Below are 19,436 nucleotides of genomic sequence, written 5' to 3'. Positions count from 1 at the left end.
AAATAAAGACACTTCTCCATGTTGTGTTTTTTCAGTAAATACTTTCATCGTGGCTAAGAGGACCATATTGGCCATGAGAAAGAGGGGAATAATAGACTTGTTCAATACAGATACCTTTTTCTTGTATTATTGAGTAATTTTTAAAATTATTATTTTGGAGAATGGGACAATAAAACTCCTCAAAATGTAAGCCCCTCACAGGCCTGAAATTAGTAAGTCAAATATACTGATACACAATGCCTAGAACTTGATAATTCAAGATAAATTCTCCATCTTCTTTATTACTGTGTACTAACTGTGTTGCCCTTAGGAGGATGGGCATATTAAGTGTACTTAGTCTGACTCATCTAACCCTTAATACACGGTACTGATCAAATAAGCCAGACAAAAAGAAGTTATTTTCTTTGCCTTCTTTGTCCAGTGTTGTTCCCTCATTCTCCTATAAGCACCACAGACCCCAATTTGCCTAACGACTTTCTCAGCCCTACCACCATGCCAGACTTTCTGTTTCCCACTCTGGATCAAAGCAGCTGGGGACGTGAGAGCCTGCCTTTCCTGCTTTATATCTCTCTTCCACCTCGCTCTCTCAGCAGCTCTCACTAGAGACCCCAGACTAACTTCCTTCCTTTAATTTCCCTCCCACCGCTAGATTTATATTTTGAGATTTTAACCCTTAATATTCTCAAAATAAATATCAGATGATACTAAAGTATTATTATTGATTTGGAGGATTTGATGATGGCCTTGTAGGTTTGTGATAAATTGTCTCTTTTTTGAGATGCATATTTAATGTATAGAAGTAAACTGGCATGAAGTCTGTGTTCCCTTCAAAGTACCTTGACAACCAAATTAAGAGAGAGAGTAAAACAGAGAGAAGGCAGGAAGGAGAAATAAAAAGAAAAATGAAGGAAATGTGATAAAATCTAGATAAAGAGTGATTTGGGGAGATGGACATACGGAGATAAATTACAGTGTTCTCTACTTTTGGATATAGCTGTCTATTTTTATAGTAAAAATTGATAAAATGTAAAACTTCTCTGACCCATTACATTTTTTTATAGTTGCATATGAATAATTTAACACTCAAGTGGATACCTACTGAAGGACACAGACAACAGTGTAGTTTCTATTACATGAGTAATATAAATCAGTGAAAGTGTGCCAACAAAGGAGTGTGTGTGTGTGTGTGTGTGTGTGTGTGTGTGTGTTGATGTTACCTCGAGTATTCTATGCACTTGCTTCAAAGAAGGGTGCTTCAGTGTTCTGCTATGTGGGACCCCAAGAAGTAAAGTTGCTAGAAATTTTCTGGTTTCATCTTATAATCAAACAATGCAGAAATAATGGACTATGATCATAGTACTCTTTGTCTCTGACAATCACCACCCTATTCAAGCCCAGCAAACTAGCTTTCATTGGTCATCTGGATACATTTGATCCTGGTCTTAGATTGAAAATTAAGTGGGGGATAGAGAGAGGTAAAAAAGACAACATAGGAATTTCAGTTATCCATTCATCAAGATACATGATTTTCTGGTCTTTCCATGACCTTAGTATTCTAAGCAGAGTTTTTGCCCATAGACAATCCACAAATCTGTTTTTCTTTTCCATTGATTACAGGACTTGTGTGATATGCCTTATTTTATGTGTGTTACAAGATGGGCAGATGCAGTTTGCATTGCATTGATAACCTCTTGTTTTTTTTAATGGAAGTATTCCAATGCCTTTTAACATTTTTGTGGATGGTAAAGTAATCTCCTTTAATACCTAGCTAGAAAACATAATATAGTTGTCACTCAGTCCAATAACAATAATGATTACATTGCTACCAAAACCTACAAATTAAATCTATTATCAACACAATACAACCAACAAAAGCAGTCTGTTATTAATACAGTTTCAACATGTTGGCTGTGCTGCTTAGGTGGAGAACTGGAATATTTAGAAAGACATTTTATGACTTAGGACATGGCAATTTCTTTCTTCTCTAAAAATAAACTTTGTGTATGTAACATTCACAATAAAATCATTCTCAAACAGGAAGTGATCCCAAAGAATATCAACAAAGAAGCTCACTGAGATTTCAGGGTTTTGTATGGAACCCCAAGTAACACATAATTTCAAAATCATGAAATAGCACTGGCCTTTATAACAATCAGATATAAGATCCCAAATTATTTTCTCATACTGATGTATATACACTACTAATTTCATTTGTTAAAGTTAAACTAAATTTACCAACAGTTAATCCTACCTTTAGGAGTTGTTTCATTTGTTGTTGTGATAACATTTTTCTGTGATGATCCTGTGTTTGGTGTTGTTACAGATGTTTCTGCTGTAACGACAACTGATGGAGTAGTAGTTGCATTTATAACACCTGAAAACAGTAAATTACATTAAAGTAGTTGCATTAACACTTACATATAGTTTTCCAATTAATAGACTAGTATATTTAAACAAGTATACTGTATATGTACTACTGCTAAACCGATCAGTAGAATGTGAATTTGCAACCAATTTTCTAGTTGTAATCAATTTATCCTTAGCTGAGCATTTATTCACTAACTGCATCTACTTCTCACCAATGGCATGAATTTTCAAGACGACTGGTTAGGAGTAGTTTGTGGTTTCAGAGTGATATAATTTCTGAGAAAACTAATGTGGAATAAATGTATAAATTTGAAATTTAATAATTTTTTAATCCAACTCAATGAAACTTGCAAGATGAAATGCTTACATGGGCACTCTCTGGGCAGTAGATATTTCACTAAATATTTTTACATCACATTAAAGTTACTAAGTAGTAAAAAATCAATTTTAGTATATGTCTTCTTCATATAAAGCACTCTATATAAATATGTACTATATAAAGTATAAAATATAAAACATAATAAAGACAAGAGGATACATATATACATACACATATATACATAGATACATAACTGCAACATAGTTAAAAGTAATAGGGCCACCATAAATCCACATTTTTTAATAGTTTATTTCTCTAAATTTTAACATAATTTGGGCAGGCAAAGGCACAGAAATGAAGGCAATACATTTTTAATCCATACTATATATTTATTTTAAATAAGAATTCTTAAAGCTTCTGTTCAAACAAATGAGGAAATCAGTCTTCTGTAACAACCAGAGTTGGCAAAATCATCACTTCATTATTATTTTTCAAAGTGAAGTATGTAGGATTTAACTCAGTGTTCTATAAAAAGATTTACTTCACATAAAATTATTGTAATTTAGTAGCATTTATAGAATATTTTTAGTCCTGTATTTTGTTGTTTTCATCTCTGGAAATACAGTTTTATGTTAAAAATCAACATACAGCAAGCAAGTGTATAAAAATTTGGAAAAAAATATTCACATCTATGGTAAGGCGTTGTTTTTTGTTGTCACTTGGTCTGGATAGAGTATATAAGAGGATGGACTTTGAATAATAAAGGCATATTCAAATCCCAGTCAAACTGGGTATGCTATTACAGTAAATATATGTCAATAGTATGACTTCTCAAATTTAAATTACATTTGAAATGTTCCTTTTTGAATCTGAGAAAAAACAATAATCTAGTACATCAATGAAACCAACATCTCAGACGTCATGACATACAGTATAAGTGCCATATAATTTTATAGTCTTGAGATGCTCGGAAGTGTTAGTTCTTAGCACTGACTGTTTATAGATAGCACATAGAAATTGCTTGAGGTATTCAGCACACGGAGAAATGTGTTCAGCACATACAGAAATGATAGAATTGCATTTTCACAGGCTTTATGGAAATCAAGTCAAAAGCTTTTTTCACCTCTGGAGGCGCACTTCACACCCTTGGTCTTACCTCCGTACCCCACAATATTCAGCAGGGAGCAGGAATACAGCCTGTTGAAGCTTATCTTTTCACCATTAGTCATTTTGTTCTGGCTATTTTTGTTTTAGTCTTAACATCCATAGATGTGACACTCATTTTAAATTTTATATTGAGGTTGAAGAAATCACTAAAAAAAAGTAGCACTTAGACAGGAAAATTCACCTACAAATAGCCTGAATGATCCTCATCTGTGGACTTCCTAAATAGCAACATTGTTAATTTCTGAGCATAATCAACATCTTTAGAGATGTCTTCCTTCCTTCCTTCCTTCCTTCCTTCCTTCCTTCCTTCCTTCCTTCCTTCCTTCCTTCCTTCCTTCTTTCCTCCTTCTTTCCTTCCTTCTCTTCCTTCCTCCTTCCTTATTCCCCTTCATTTCCTTCTTTCCTTTTCTCCCTCAATATTTATTAAGCAACTACTTATGTAAAAATCATGATTAGATAAAAAAGACTCTATGATTTATCACATGGTATCAAACATTACTTTTAGTCTGGTAGGAAATATAATGCCTATGCACAGTAAATAATAAGGTATATCATGTATAGGTTGTACAAACCAGTGTTTTTCAAACTGCAGGTTGTGATACAATTAAAGAATAATTAAATCTCTGTAGTAGATTGCAGTCAGAGCTTTTTCCAAGTTGGAAAAGAAAAGAAACAATATGAGAGTGTGGTATTGCAAATAATAGGTAAGTATTGTTTCATGAAGCTTTGGTATAGGGGTGTGTGTGTGTGTGTGTGTGTGTTAAGTCTGCACGAAATGTGTGCCAGGGCAAAACACATTTCTTACTGTGATTCCAGTCAAAAATATGAAAGCTGCTGGACAAACAATAAATTGGACAAGACTTTATAAGATAAAATAAGATTACCCTGCTGGTATGAACAAGGAATATTTCATGCTAGGAACTAGGGCTTGAAGAGTAATAATATATCCATACAGGGAGAGGAAAGGGCATGAGATGAGCTCTGGAGTGGAGAAGTGAAAGGTATTTTGGAGTACTGCAAACAGGTCTGTCTAGCTGGATTGCAGTGTGCTATGAAAGAACATAGTGTGCATGATCTGGGAAAATACTGGAGGCCAACTGTAGAAGACCATGAACACCCAGACCAAGATTTAAGATTTTATCAAGTCACTGGAGAGCCATAGAAAGTGACCAAACAGAAATTCCACCCTAGGAAAGACAATGGGGAAATGAGTGGGGCAGAGAATGAGAAGACTCCATTTGGATCAAGCTGCAAGCCCTCATTTTTATATTTATTAATGTCCTCTGCCCTTTTGAAGTCATTATGTGACATCAACGAATTCACATCCGAGAAATGACTTTATGAAAACTACAATTAAGCAAATTTCTAACCACTGGTGCAGTAAGATTGAGGTGTACTATAAGACTTTTCCTCCTCAACATCCTTAAACATATTTGGCCCCTGATTTCTCCTGAATCAAACTTTAATTCATTCATACTCTTTAACATCTCTATTATTAATTCTATGGGTTGTTTATTCTTATGATCACCATTTTATGGATAAGGACACTGAGGCTTAAAAAAGGTAAACAGTTTGCCAACAATATGCACTGGTAAGTGATATAGTTGGAATTTAAATTCAGGCAGCCTTGACTTCAGATAGTATTTTCTTAACCATCACACATCTGGCCATAAGAAGGTAGCGCTATGTAAAGCTCCATACCTCAGCTCCACTTGCTCTCTGCTTTTGACAGGGAGTGATAGTGACTAGACACACACATGTTTTTCTCTTATGTAACTACAATGATGAAATAGACAAAATAGTTCACTATTTTTTTCTTAAAGAAACAAACATTTCAAGTGCCACATATATACATATATATGTGTACATACACACACATAAAATGTTTCCATGTTAGACTTCAAGTTTTAAAGAAAATTTCCCATTTGATAACACTATTTAGATCTGAAAAATGCAAAAAAAAAGTTTTTTCATTTAGAAAAATTTTGCAACTGGAAACTTTGTCTTACCACGTGGTGGAAAATAATTATTTCCTCTAACTACCATGGTTGAAGATTTTATAGACCATGATGCATGTAACACCAGATATGGTTTACTGTATTATCTGTAAATTCCTTTTAGGTCTTATTTGATTTTGTAATAAACCATTGGGAGGAATAGCTTATTCTAAAGTATCTTCTTTTCACAGGACATGGCGAGATACTATTTTTTTCCTCTGTATGTCAAAATGATTAAAGATAAATTTAACAGGCAAATTGAGCCTCCTGACTTTACTTGTGCCAAAGCAGATAGTACTGCTCTTGGGATGTTGTAAGAGAAACAGATGGTATTTTGTCCTGATTCCACCCTGTCCCCATATATCCAGACTTGGAGAGCTCAAGGGATACTGTGATACCAGTTTCCTGTACTACAAAGGATGAAGCATTATCTGAATATTAAGAAAATAACTATTCTAATTATTAAAATTCTATGATAGATTTTTGCTAAGGTCTTTCCATAGATTCTGAAATAGTTCTGTATTCTCTGAGGTTCAATATAGGAAATTCCCAACTGTGCACATACAGGAACTTTCATGTGAACTTTCTTTTTTTTTTTTTTTTATCTTTGAGAATTCAGCTTATAGCTGAAAACTAAATATATTCTATTCTGTCTTCAAATGATAAAGTCATCTACTCTTTGTAATTACAAAGCATGTCTAATCTTTGTAATTATATTTTTAGGTAATTGTCAAATAGTCACTAAAAGTTAGGTTTTTGTTTAAAGGGACAGAGTCTTGCTATTTTTCTCAGACTGGCCTTGAACTTCTGCACTCAAGGTATCATCCCACCTATGCCTCCTGAGTAGCTAGGATTACAGGTGTGCTCCATGACTGGCTAAAGTCAGAATTTGTATCCATCCTTATAATGAGTAGTGCTCTCTCCAGTTACCTTTCCTCTTTGGGACAGCGGATGGCCTCTCCTTTACTAAGTCTGCACCTAAAGTCCAGTAGAAATCCACTACTAAAGAAAATAGATCTGGCTTTTTCTAGATCAACACAAACGTTGAAGACAGTAACTTAAAATTCTAGGATGATTTGAGATGGGGAATAAATTTTTTGGTATCTGAATGAAATATAATCTTTGCATTTTCTAACTTAGAAAAGTTATGAGTTTAGGGTAGTTTCAGAAGATCACAGCACCAATTAGTAAAAAAGTCTATTTGATTTATATTTCGGTACTCTTCAGTAAATGATATACAAAAATCTGTTTTTGTTTCTAATTATACTACTTGGGTGTATGGAGTGCATTTGCCTTCTGAATTATCTCTGAGAAAATATTTGCTTGCCACTTTGCTCCATAAACAACATTTTGGAAGGAAAGTTTACACTCTTTAAGAAAATGAAAAAATGATTTCTTCAAAAATATATAATTACAGTACATACAAAATACAGTACATATAAGACCAGGTGGTCTTATAAATGTCAAATGTCCTCTTCCTATTATTAGGTAACAATGTCATAACCTAGACCAACTAATTTATGGAATTGATGTTAAAACAATTTTATTTCTCAATAACTTACAATGTATTATTTCTACAAATTTATACGGTCTTCATGCATCTCTACCTTGTATTTACTCCCAGCAACTCAGTCTTTTACAATTTTTAAACAAATTTATCTTAAAATAAAATAATTGCCAGATTTTCAGTTATGATTTTGTGGATTTTTATTCTCTTGTGTATCACAGTATATAATGAACAAAGACATACTTCTTAAGTTTGCATGTAATGGCAAAGCACAAATTAGGACTTATAAATGGTAGGAGGATCCCTTTTCATAGTAATTTGTCAGTAATTACTAACATTATAATTCTTATTGTATACTTTCTATGGCAGTAAATGACCATTAATGAAGTGTAAGTTGAAAATTTCCATCTTTCTCACATATTAAAGAGATTTATAAAAACATATGTAAATATAATAAAATATACAAAAATAGATACAAATAAAATAAAGTACTGTTCCCATATTTGCATCAAATAGTCTTCATAAAAAACCTGGCACCAACTTCTTTTTGATAATTAATTTCATATTAACACAGTTGTACACTAATGGTGATCCTTCTCTTTTGATGTGGGAGAGGTCACTTTGATCCACTGCCAACCAAATTAAATACAGCATTTTTTTTCAATTAAAAGAAAAAAAGTTATTATGTGATGATGCAGCCCAGATAATTTCTTCTGTTTGCCTTCCTCCAAAAATGGTATGATGTCATATAAAAATGTATAAGTAACTCATTAACCAAGAGTTATTTGCCTCAATAAATATTTATTCAACATCAATTTCAACAGATGTTCAGCACAATTTTAAAATGTGTGTTTTTCCTAGAGGAACTTAGAAGTTTTTTTCTGATACTTAAGCTATAAATATATGTGAAACATCTAGAAGATTATGCTTGTAGTTATGCCATATAAAAATGGCATTAAATAATTAGTACTATACATAGCTGGTTCCATACAATATTAAGTGAAATCAAAGTAAGGTCATGTCTCTCTGTGTCTGGCATAATCAGAAATTATTTTCTTGGAGGAAGATTTTTCAAGAGAAGCCAGATAACTCTTTTCTCAGGAAAGAAAAAGTTTATATTCGAATAGAAGAGAAAAACCAATAGTGCCAATAATATGAGATCCAAAAAGGGACAATGATGATGTTACACATTAATAAGCATAGTATTTTCGAAGGAGAAATCAGGGAAATCCCATTTGCAATGAAACCATCAGAGCAACTCTTGTAAAAGAGGATTTTAAATTTAAAATACATTTTCAATTAAAGTTAAAAAATATTGTAGCAGGCACAACAGTTCTGAGAATGTTTAAATTTCCTATATGAAAGGACTTTGAAAGATAAGTAAGAAAATCTCATCTCTCACAGAGAGAAAAATATTCAGATAAGTGGGAGAAAGCTGCACGCAAAAGAGGAATCTCCTCAGGTTGCCAGCCATCTGTGAGGTGGGGAGGGAGTGCCAAGCCTGGCAGACTCTGAGGATGGACAGGTGTCTCAGCCACCTGGCTGCTCTGGGGAGAACAGGAAGGCAGCATTCCAGTGGTGAGTTTGTTAAACAGAAAACAACAATATCTGCAAAATGGACCCAAGAACCTGAGATGTCCTGGCTGACAAATGGATGGAGGTGTACAAGGTAAATTGCCTACATTCACCCAGGTGTCTTGTTCAAAATTACGGGGCCATGCAGTTATTTTTCCTTCACAAATGGATAATTCTTCAAAGATCATGTTCCATAGTAATGAGATATTTTTAGATTGTGGACTTTAGTATAAGGAGACTTTTTATATATTATAGCCAGTTTGGTTGAGGAATTTCAAATCCTGAGGTAAAAAAGGCAAAGTTACATTTAATATTTATAAAGGTAGGAGTGGGAGGAAAAAAGAATGTCTTGGTGATGCTCCTTGGCCCTCAGACACTTGTCCTGAGATCTCTTTCTTCCTCCATACAGTTCTCTGACTCCAGAAAGGAACTATGGTTCTGCAGCTCAAAAGCTACCTTCCAACGAAGTAAGATGCTGGAGCTTAGCACATCCTTGTAGGGAGCAATAAAAGCAAGCAAGTCTCTTGGATCCATCTCATGACTTCAGACGAGGGATCACTTTGGGTGCCCTCTCAGTCCTGAGGGGAGTAGCACTGCTTTGTCCCTTCTCTGGGCTCCACATAGAGGAGGGGAAAGTAGGACAGGGTGCAGTTCCTTTTATCTCTTGAATTAAATCTTCAGCTTTTGATACAGCTAGGAGTTGTGTCCCCACCCAAATCTCATCTTGAATTGTAATCTCCACAATCCCCATGTGTCAAGGGACAGACCAGATGGAGATAATTGAATCATGGGGACAGTTTTCCCCATGCTGTTCTAGTGGCAGTTAGTGAGTCTCGTGAAATCCGATTGTTTTATAAAGGGCATTTCCTGTGCACTTGCACACATGCTCTCCTGCCTGCCACCATGTAAGACGTGCGTTTGCTTCTCCTTCACCTTCCACTGTGATTGTAAGTTTCCTGAGGCATTTCCAGCAGTGCAGAACTGTGAGTCCATTAAACTTCTTTTCTTTATAAATTACCGAATCTCGGGTACTTCTTCATAGCAGTATGAGAATGGACTAATACAGCTTTCCTCTGAACTTCAAATGTAGCCACTTAAAATCTTAATTTTTAAACTACTGGCTCTCCTGAGCATTTCCTTGGAGACAAGGAGCATCTCACTGGACACTTTTTACTAGCAGATCACATTAGTTTAGTATAGTGACTTGCACACATGAAATGGCATGATGGAAGAAAATTACAGACCTGGCAACTCTGACATTAGCTAACTGTGTAACTGTGTGAGTCACTTTACCTTTCTGGGCCTCCCTTTTTTAATCTGTAAAAAGTGACTGTTGAACAATGTCTCTTCAACTATGAAACTGTATTACATCTAAGGTTCGGTTACATTGTAAATATACATTATGGCAAATAATAAAGAATAACTTGCATTTATACATATCAAGGGGAAGCTTGTATTTCAGGAGTTCTACATAATTGCTCTATGGAGTTATTAACTTCTTACCTGGGAGAAATCTGTGCCCAAACGGGAATTGTGTATTTTAGGGGACAAAGATAACTACACTCATTTACAATTTGATGTTGTTGCCTAGATTAAATGTATTTCCCTTTAGTGTGTTGGTCTGCCCAGAACTAGAGAAAATGTTAAAGGCAAAATTTGAAACAGACATTTGGAATATTTTGCTTTGGAATTTTCTTTTCACCATGGAAGAGTAAGTATAATAAGATGAAATCTTTTTTATGGATAAATTAATTCCTACCTGAACAAACAGAGCCCATATTCAATATGTTAGCCAATTCCCTTTTAAAGTGTAGTATGTGTATGTTATGTCTATAATTAGTGAAAAACTTAGTTTCCAAAAATAGTCTACAGCATTGCACTTGAAGCTAGAACATGATATTTGGCTGAGTCTGAGATGTCTTGCTTTTCATATTATCTACTCTTATTTTTCTTTTCTCTAAATGTAAATAAAAACTATCTAGTTGATTTAAAATACTCTTTAGTTTGTATCAACTGAAAGACTAGTTATAAAGGTGTAAAATTTTAAAAGTTATTTCTGTCTTCTAAAAAATCAGAGAGAAATTTTTGTCCTGAAAAGTTGTTTTAAGTTACAGAAAATGTAACTTAAATGACTGGCATTCCAAGAAAACAAGCACATATAACAATAATTACTTTTATTTACATTATTTGATTTTAATGACAATTTTGTGAAACAGTTGAATAGGCACTACTTGCATCTCCATTTTATAGATGGATAGACTGAGGCCCTGGTAACCAATTTTGACTTCTGAAGATGCAGAGTCAGAAAGTGTTAGACCCTTGTTCAAATTCAGGTGATCTGGTCTCAGCTTCCGTGTTTTCTTTCTCTGCATTGTTTAGAGGTTTAGAACTATAATATGAAATTATGCTGCTTGTGGTTGCAGTATTCCCATGCTACTACTTTAGTATTCTGATGACATTAAAGAGTTCATTTTTCCCTTATGCTATTCCTAATCATTATGAAAATAAATGCAACAAATTAGGGTATATGATCATATGGTAATTCTATTTTTAATTTTTTGAGGAACCTCCATACAGTTTTCCACAGTGATGGTACTAATTTACATTCACAGCAACAGTGTAGAGTCATGTGACACATAACACCATTTCAGTCAGTGACCACATATGCAAGAGTAAGATGATAAAGGAGCTGAAAAATTCCTGTTGTCTAATGACAGCATAGCTGTTGTAACATTGCAGTACAATGCATTACTGACATGTTTGTGGTGATGCTAGTATAAACAAACCTGTGCTTCCAGTCATATTCAAGTATAGCATATATAATTATGTACAGTACATAACATTTGATAAAGATAATAATTGACTATGTTACTGGCTTATGTATATACCACACAGTCAACCCTCCATATCTGCACCTAAAATTCAACCAAATGCAGTATTTCTGGGATACAAAACCTGTGGATACGGAAGACCAGCTTTTCATATCTGTGGGCTCCACAAGGCCGACTGTGGGACTTGAGCATGCCTGGATTTCAGTACCTGCAGGTGTCCTAGAACCAACCCCGTCAGATACCGAAACACAACTGCTTTACTTTATTATTATTATTATTTTAGAGTGTGCACCTATTTATTTAAAAAAAGAAAGTTAACTACAAAGCAGCCTCTGGCAGTTCCTTCATTAGGTGTTTCAGAAGAAGGCATTGTTATTACAGGAGATGAGAGCTCCATGAATGTTATTGCCCTTGAAGACCTTCCAGTGGGACAAGATGTGGAGATGAAAGACAGTGATACTGATGATCATAGCCCCGTGTGGGGCTAGGCTAATATGTGTGTTTGTGTCTTAATTTTTTATAAGTTGAAAAAGCAAAAAAAAAAAAAAAAAAAAATTGAAAACAGAAAAAAAGCTTATAGATTAAGAATACAAAGAAAGAAACTATTTTTGTATGGCTGTGCAATGTGTTTGTGTTTTAAGCTAAGTGTTATTTCAAAAGAGTCAAGAAGTTTAAAAAAAAGTAAAAATGTCATAAGGTAAAAATATTACCATAAGCTAAGCTTAATTTATTAGTGAAGAAAGAAAAATATTTTTTTATGAACTTGGTATAGCCCAAGTATACAGTGTTTATACAGTCTATAGTATTGTACAGTAAATTCCTAGACCTTCACATTCACTCGACACTCACTCACTGACTCACCCAGGGCAACTTCCAGTCCTGTAAGCCCTATTCATGGTAAGTGCCCTATACAGGTGTATTGTTTTTACTGTGCCTTTTCTATGTTTAGATACATGTATATTTACCATTGTGTTTAAGTTGCCTACTGTATTTCACACAATAACGTGCTATATAGGTTTGTAGCCTAAGAGTAAGAGGTTATACCATAAGGCTTAGATGTGTAGTAGGCTGTGTAAGTGCACTTTATGATGTTCGCACAATGTCCTAACAAGACATTTCTTAGAATGTATCCCCATCATTACATCCATCATTAAACACTGCATGACTGCATTAGGGTTCCGTTTTCTCTACATCCTATCTAATATGTATCTTCTTTTATATTTCTTATAGTAGTCATTCTAACAGGTATGAGATGGTATCTCATTGTGATTTTAATTTGCATTTTCCCTAATGATTAGTGACATTGAGCATTCTTTCATATATCTTTTGGCCATTCATATGTTTTTACTGAGAAATGTCTCTTCAGTTCTCTTACCCATTTCCAATTGGGAATTATTTATTTTCTTTCTATACAGTTGTTTGAGTTTCTTATATATTCTGGATACTCTTTTATGATAGCTATGGCTTGCAAATATTTTCTCCCTATCTATCGGTTGACTCTTCATTCTGTTGTTTCCTTTGATGTACAGGGCTTTTTATTTTTATATAATCCCATTTGTCTGTTTTAGCTTTTGTTGCCTGCCTGTGGGGGATCAAATATAAAACAATCTTTGCCTAGACTAATGTCTCTATTCTGTTCCATTTTAATTACTATTGGTTCGCTAAGGAACTAGCTGCACCACACTCGGGAGTTTAACAGTTCTCTGCATGACCTCAAATTCCTTCCCTAGTTCTCGCCAAGGGAGGGAGATGACCATCACAGCAAATTTTAGCAAAAATCAGAGGCTAAATCTGCCATACTTATGAATTTAAACAGTGTTCAGCCAAACCAAGGCCCCCCATAGGCAGGCAGGCAAACTTCAACCATGCAGTTCTACAGAGCAAAACAGCTGGTCCCATCCATCCTGATCAGCAACTCCACCTAACCTTAGGGCCCCTTCTGCAACCCTGTCCAACACTTAAAATAGTGGTACCACTTGACCAAGGAATAGACCTTGCAACCTGGCCCAATATGAGGTGGTTGTAGTGCCTATCTAGCAGCTTAGCCTGATTATAGAGCTCATTCAGTGGTCTTGCCACATAGCAGAGCCCAGCCAGCTGTCTCACCCAAATTCATAGCAAAGGCAGCAGGCCAGCTATCTAGAGAACTCAAAAGCAAGCTCTCGCTGACCAGGGTTGTTACCAACTGGTTCATCTAGAATCACAGGCTAGACTAAATAGTGAAAGTTTATCCCTTCCAAAGAACACCTGTGAAATTTAGAAAAAGTAGCTGTCTCCTCAAATGTACAGACACCGATGCAAGGATACAATGATTACAAAGACTTAGGAAATGATGACACCTCCGAAAGAAACTATTAAAGCCCCAACAGTAACCCTAACAGAAGATCTAAGAAATGACAGGAAAAGAATCAGAATAATTCTCTTGAAGAAGTTCAATGAACTATAAGAAAATAGAAATAAACCATTAAATGAAATTTACACACAAACATTAAATGAAACAATACACAGACAAAATGAGAAGTATGACAAATAAATAGAAACAGCTTAGAAAACCAAATAGAAATCCTTGAGATAAAGAATACAATGACTAAACCGAAAAATGCAATAGAAAGTTCCAGCAGCAGACTCAAAGAACCAGTGAGCTTAAAGATAGAACATTTGAAATTATCCAGTCAGAGGAACAAAAAGAAAAAAGAATGAAAAAAGCCTGTAGCAATTGTAGGACACCATCAAGAGACCAAACATACACATAATGGGACTTTAAGAGAGAAGCAAAAGAGAAAAAGAAAGAGAAAAGAGACAGAAAACATATTTAAAGAAGTAATGGCTGAAAACTTCCCTAATCTGGGGGAAAATTTTAACATTCAGATACAGGAAGTGCAGATGTCTTCAATCAAATTCAATCCAAATATGAGTTCACCAAGACACATCACAATCAAATTACCAAAACACTAAAGATGAATAAAAAATTCTGAGAGCAATACATAAGAAATATGTCACATACAAAGGGATTCCAATACAACTATCAACATATTTCCCAGAATATTATTATTTAATATATATATCCAATGTCCTTTGTGAATGGAAGACACTAAATAAATCAAAATAATTTATTACCAAGAAAAAAAGCAAGGGGTGGTGTAGTGTAGGGAGTAGATAACCGGGTCTGGGGACCATGTTGCCCAATTTGAGTCCAGGCCTCATCACTTACCAGCTATGTGACCATATGCAAATAGCTTAACCTTTTTAGCCTCAGTTTATAATCTACCTTATAGACTTTTTTGTGCATATCTAGAGATTAAAATATATAAAAATTTAAGAAGTACAGCTAACATCTGGGTTACACTTGAATTTATCATGTTTATAACTCAATGATATAAAGTACATTTTAGAGTTCTACCATTAGGTTATGTTCCTTGCTAATACTGCCCCTATATATTCAGTTAACTAGTTAATGGGACCATCTCCAACCCATTTAGTAAGTTCAGGACACTAAAGTATTTTGAATCAAAACTTAAGCTCCTCCTAACTCATAATTTTATTCTCTGAATTTTATAACTATATTTATTATTCTCTTTTTCTAATATCCTTTCACCATTCTTTCTAAGAAACTGTGATTATAGTTGTAAAACAAAAAGATTGCTGAATAGAAAAAGGAAAACTTGCAAATTGGGCTCATGTGGTAGAAGAAAGAGATTTTACATGCTGTGGTTGTGGTTCTGTGGGCTCCATATTAAGTGCTCTCATGCCATAGACCTGGGCTACTGGAATCTGCAGAGTTCACACCAGGGATCTTTGAATCCATATTCACACTAAATATTGTCTATATATGGATAAAATGACTTACTCATATATGTTACTAATTTAAAATCAATAGCTTCTATTCTGATTAAAAGTATATATAATTTCAGAAATTGCAAAATATTTAGTAGATTTTATTTCTGTTTTCTCTATTGATGAGTGCAGTTATTATATTATTATTATTTTACATGGGGGTTGTTTCACAACTTTTTTCCATATAAATGAGTTATTTATATTTTAAGAGTTGGGGGACCACTCCTCTGTGGATCTTCAATTAGTATAGCAGTAGTAGTAGAGTTTATTTAAATTCACTCAAGTCTTCATATAGCATCACAGGACAAATCCATAATTTGGTAACTTTTCTTATCAATTCCCTGCAAATAGTCAGAGACTTTCTTCAAACACTGATGACTCATACTTTTTAATTAAAAACAAATAAGCAAATACCTACAGAGTAGAGGATTTATAGCTTTTTGGTTCCAGGATATACCAGTTATAAGTGCTAGGACAAAAACATAACTTTTCCTTTTCCAAATCTCTTCCCCCAGTTTCTCCACATTGGATGTGGAAAAACTGCTCTGAACCACATGCTCAGCAAAAGCCCGTCATGTATTCGTTCAAGAACAAAGAAGAATTCATGATTGTCTGCTTTTTGATTTTTTATACTAGCTTTTATATAATATAGTTTCCAAATTAAAAATATTTTGAGCTATGTCATTAAGATGCCATCAAAAGAGTTACTTGTGGTGACTTAATTAGAGCGAACACATTTAGAAATAACTCTGCATGTTGTGGGACAGATGTAGCCTTTGGAGAAAGAATGAGCCTACACTGAACATTACAACATATTTTTGTATTTAGTAATAGGCAGCAGACACAGTTCCAGAATATGCTCAAAGTCTGGTTGGGAAGTATCTGCTCTGCTGACAGTGGGAGAAGTCAGGAAATTCATATTTAAAAAGAAGGAGAGCAAGAAGTAAACAGTGTATCTTTGCTTCTCAGTCAACTCAAACTTGCCTCATTATTTAAAAGTAGTACCCTGTTGTATAATATTGGCCAACTTTAATCCACACTAGAAAAACAAACCACTCTAGAATCCCTTCTCAAATTCCAAGACAAAGATGAGGACAGAAATGATAATTATCTAAGAACACATGGTCAGGTGTACCCTTGCAAGAGGTAATTTTGGAAATTTAAAAGAATGTCTAGAACTAAGAGTAAAAGAACTAAAGATAAATGAATTTTTTCTGCTGCGGAAAATAAAACAAAGCTTGTTATACCTTTTTTTTTTTTTTTCCCCCAAGAGTGTGGGTAAGAGAAGACAAAAAGGGTCAAGAAAAAATGAAGCATCCAAAGGACTTCCAAGAACAGAACTATTTAAAACTCACCCTTTGCATTACTGTGATATAAACCTCCCATCACCTACCAATATTTTAATTAACTGGATTTTTTTGTCATCCATGAAGGAATGGGAACTACATTTTGGTTGTTGCTAATGTGAATTTAAACAAAAAAGTCATAAGAATTCAAATAAACATGAGATTTGACAGATGCAGGGAGCTGGGAAGAAAGGTGAGCATGAGAACTTAGTCCTCCCTCTACCACATGGGATTTGCAGATATTGGTGGCATTGGATTTTTGAGCATAGAATAAGTCTTCAATCTGAACATATTTATATTAAAGGGTGGCAATACCTAGATGATATTTGAGTTACCTAAGAGTTTTTTATGCCATTAAACATTGTTTACAAGGCTCAAATCAAATTTGCTGAGTCACAATAATGAGTTTGACAAGCAGAGGATAATCATAAATTTGTTCTATAACAAATTATTCCAAACAGTTTGGCTACAAATGTTCGCTTTGCAAATATGACAAGATAATCAGAACAAATAAAATCTGAAACTATTGAATAAGTACTTCAATGCAGCCTCAATATACTTAAATCTGAGATATCACCTGTATTAAGTAATAAAGCGTTTCCTAAATGTGAAGACCACTATTAGAACAGAGCTAACATTTGTAAACTGATTTTTCTGGTTTTGAAGACAAATTCATGCCAGAACAATTAAATTTACTTTCCTGATGGAGTAACAAGGATATAAATAGGAGAAAATCAATAGACATAATCTCATATTATGATCAATACGTAATTTCTGTTATCGAGACCTAAGAGATATGGTGCTTTGTATAATTAAAATTGTGTTAGTTTAGAGTCATTATAGAAAACATATAAGAATAATCGGTCTTCAAATAACTTTAATATATAGTATTAACATTTATCTGTGTATCTTTAGCTACTAATGCAGTATTTGATTTTAGGCCCTCAGTAAGTGTTTATTAAATGCTAAATGTAAGTAAATTTTTCCTGAATAGCCAGTATCATCAAAATATTAGGATTATTCTATCATTTTAAATAGAATTACCATCTGCTCAAAGTAGAAGAGTACAAAAATTGTGTTGAATCTATATTGATTACATGATTTACTGTTGAAACTTCATATTGAAATAAAATTTCTTGGCTTAAATTTGTTTGCAAATTTTTTTGCATATAATTATTATTTCTAAACACATCTTTGCTCTTTTGTGACCTCAGTAGTGTTCGATGCTGAATAAATATAGATTTATGATTTTTGTTTTTCAGATAGAGGGTCACTTTAAAATCTGGGAATAGTCATAGAACATTGGCCATGTTCTTGGCATTTTTCTTATCTCTAGTGAGACTCTGTAACATTTGAAAATACTACTCTTCATATCCTCCTGGGTGATAAAGGTTGAAGTAAAATGTATTTCATAAGTTCAGAAGAGTCATTTACCAACTATAAAAATGTCCTAAAACCTCTTGTTGATTTTAGCAGCCTTCTAGGGAGAAGAAAAGAGCTGGCGAAAGGAAATGCCAAATTTGGCTGTAGCAGCGCCTGTGGTTTAATCTCCAGAAATGTGTGTCCAAAACTTCATTCACTTTCTTAGCACCTTTATGAGTTTTTTCATATTCTTTACTATTTTCTTACTCTTTTTCTTAAAATTACCTCCCTTTAAATAATTCAGTTCAATGTTGAAAAAGAAATGTTATAATATTATCACAAAAATGGTAGTAGAAATAATTATAAAAATAAATACTGTGAAAAAAGTAATTCAACTCTAGACAGGTATCATTAACTATGATGGTTTCATGCTTGAACCTTGCTCTCTTGATGTTAAAGAGTGAATTAGTGAGTTTAAGGGCATGGTAAAAACAGGAAATCACCAAACATGTATGTTCTAACTTAAAAACCAGAAGCAGATTAGAGATTTGAGTCAATGTTATTTAATTCCATGGGCATTTATGGCTAAAATTATCTTAAGTACTAGAAGTTGTACCCTATTACACAAACTGGAAATATTGCTCTAGATAAAGCTTTTTAAGGTCTCCAAATCAGTCATGAAGGATTTTGTAATGCACCAAATTATAGCTTCACCATACGACAGAAAGTGAGTCCCATTCCATTTTCTCTCTTTCCTTTTTTTTTTTTTTCTCGTATTAGCATGCGTTGAGAACTGTATTAGCATGCTTTAAGAAATAAAGTCAGAGAAGCCCAAAGATCAGTATTGTTTTAGGGACTGATAATATAGGTAGAAACTAAGGGCCATGTAGTTGATTAAAAACTACTTAATGTCTAAAGTCCCTATGAAAAGAAAAAATTATATATAAAAAAGGAAGTATAAGACCTACAATAATGTAGCTAGACTTGAGTAAGGCTTTTGATTTTTGTCTCATGTTACTACAAAAACAAGACAAACAAAAAAAACTAGATTAATCTATAAGCCAGTAAGTAGCAAAGTCAATCTAAAGAAGATTTAGCACAGCATTGAAAAGGAATATGAACTTTACAGTT

At 33.9% G+C, this 19,436-nt stretch overlaps 1 protein-coding gene across 3 annotated transcripts in view; it reads right to left on the bottom strand.

The window, feature by feature from the left end:
• LOC105486357 (endomucin) overlaps positions 1-19,436 on the bottom strand; it is a 121,252-nt gene that overhangs the window by 82,055 nt on the left and 19,761 nt on the right. For all 3 annotated transcript variants that reach the window (XM_071093253.1, XM_024794264.2, XM_011749209.3), the window contains exon 2: positions 2,252-2,374. In XM_071093253.1, the coding sequence (XP_070949354.1) occupies positions 2,252-2,374 (123 nt within the window). The remainder of the gene's footprint in view (positions 1-2,251; positions 2,375-19,436) is intronic.

Source organism: Macaca nemestrina, chromosome 3 (genome assembly GCF_043159975.1).
Source record: "Macaca nemestrina isolate mMacNem1 chromosome 3, mMacNem.hap1, whole genome shotgun sequence".
Lineage (NCBI taxonomy): Eukaryota > Metazoa > Chordata > Mammalia > Primates > Cercopithecidae > Macaca > Macaca nemestrina.
This window is presented reverse-complemented; position numbering and strand designations above follow the sequence as displayed.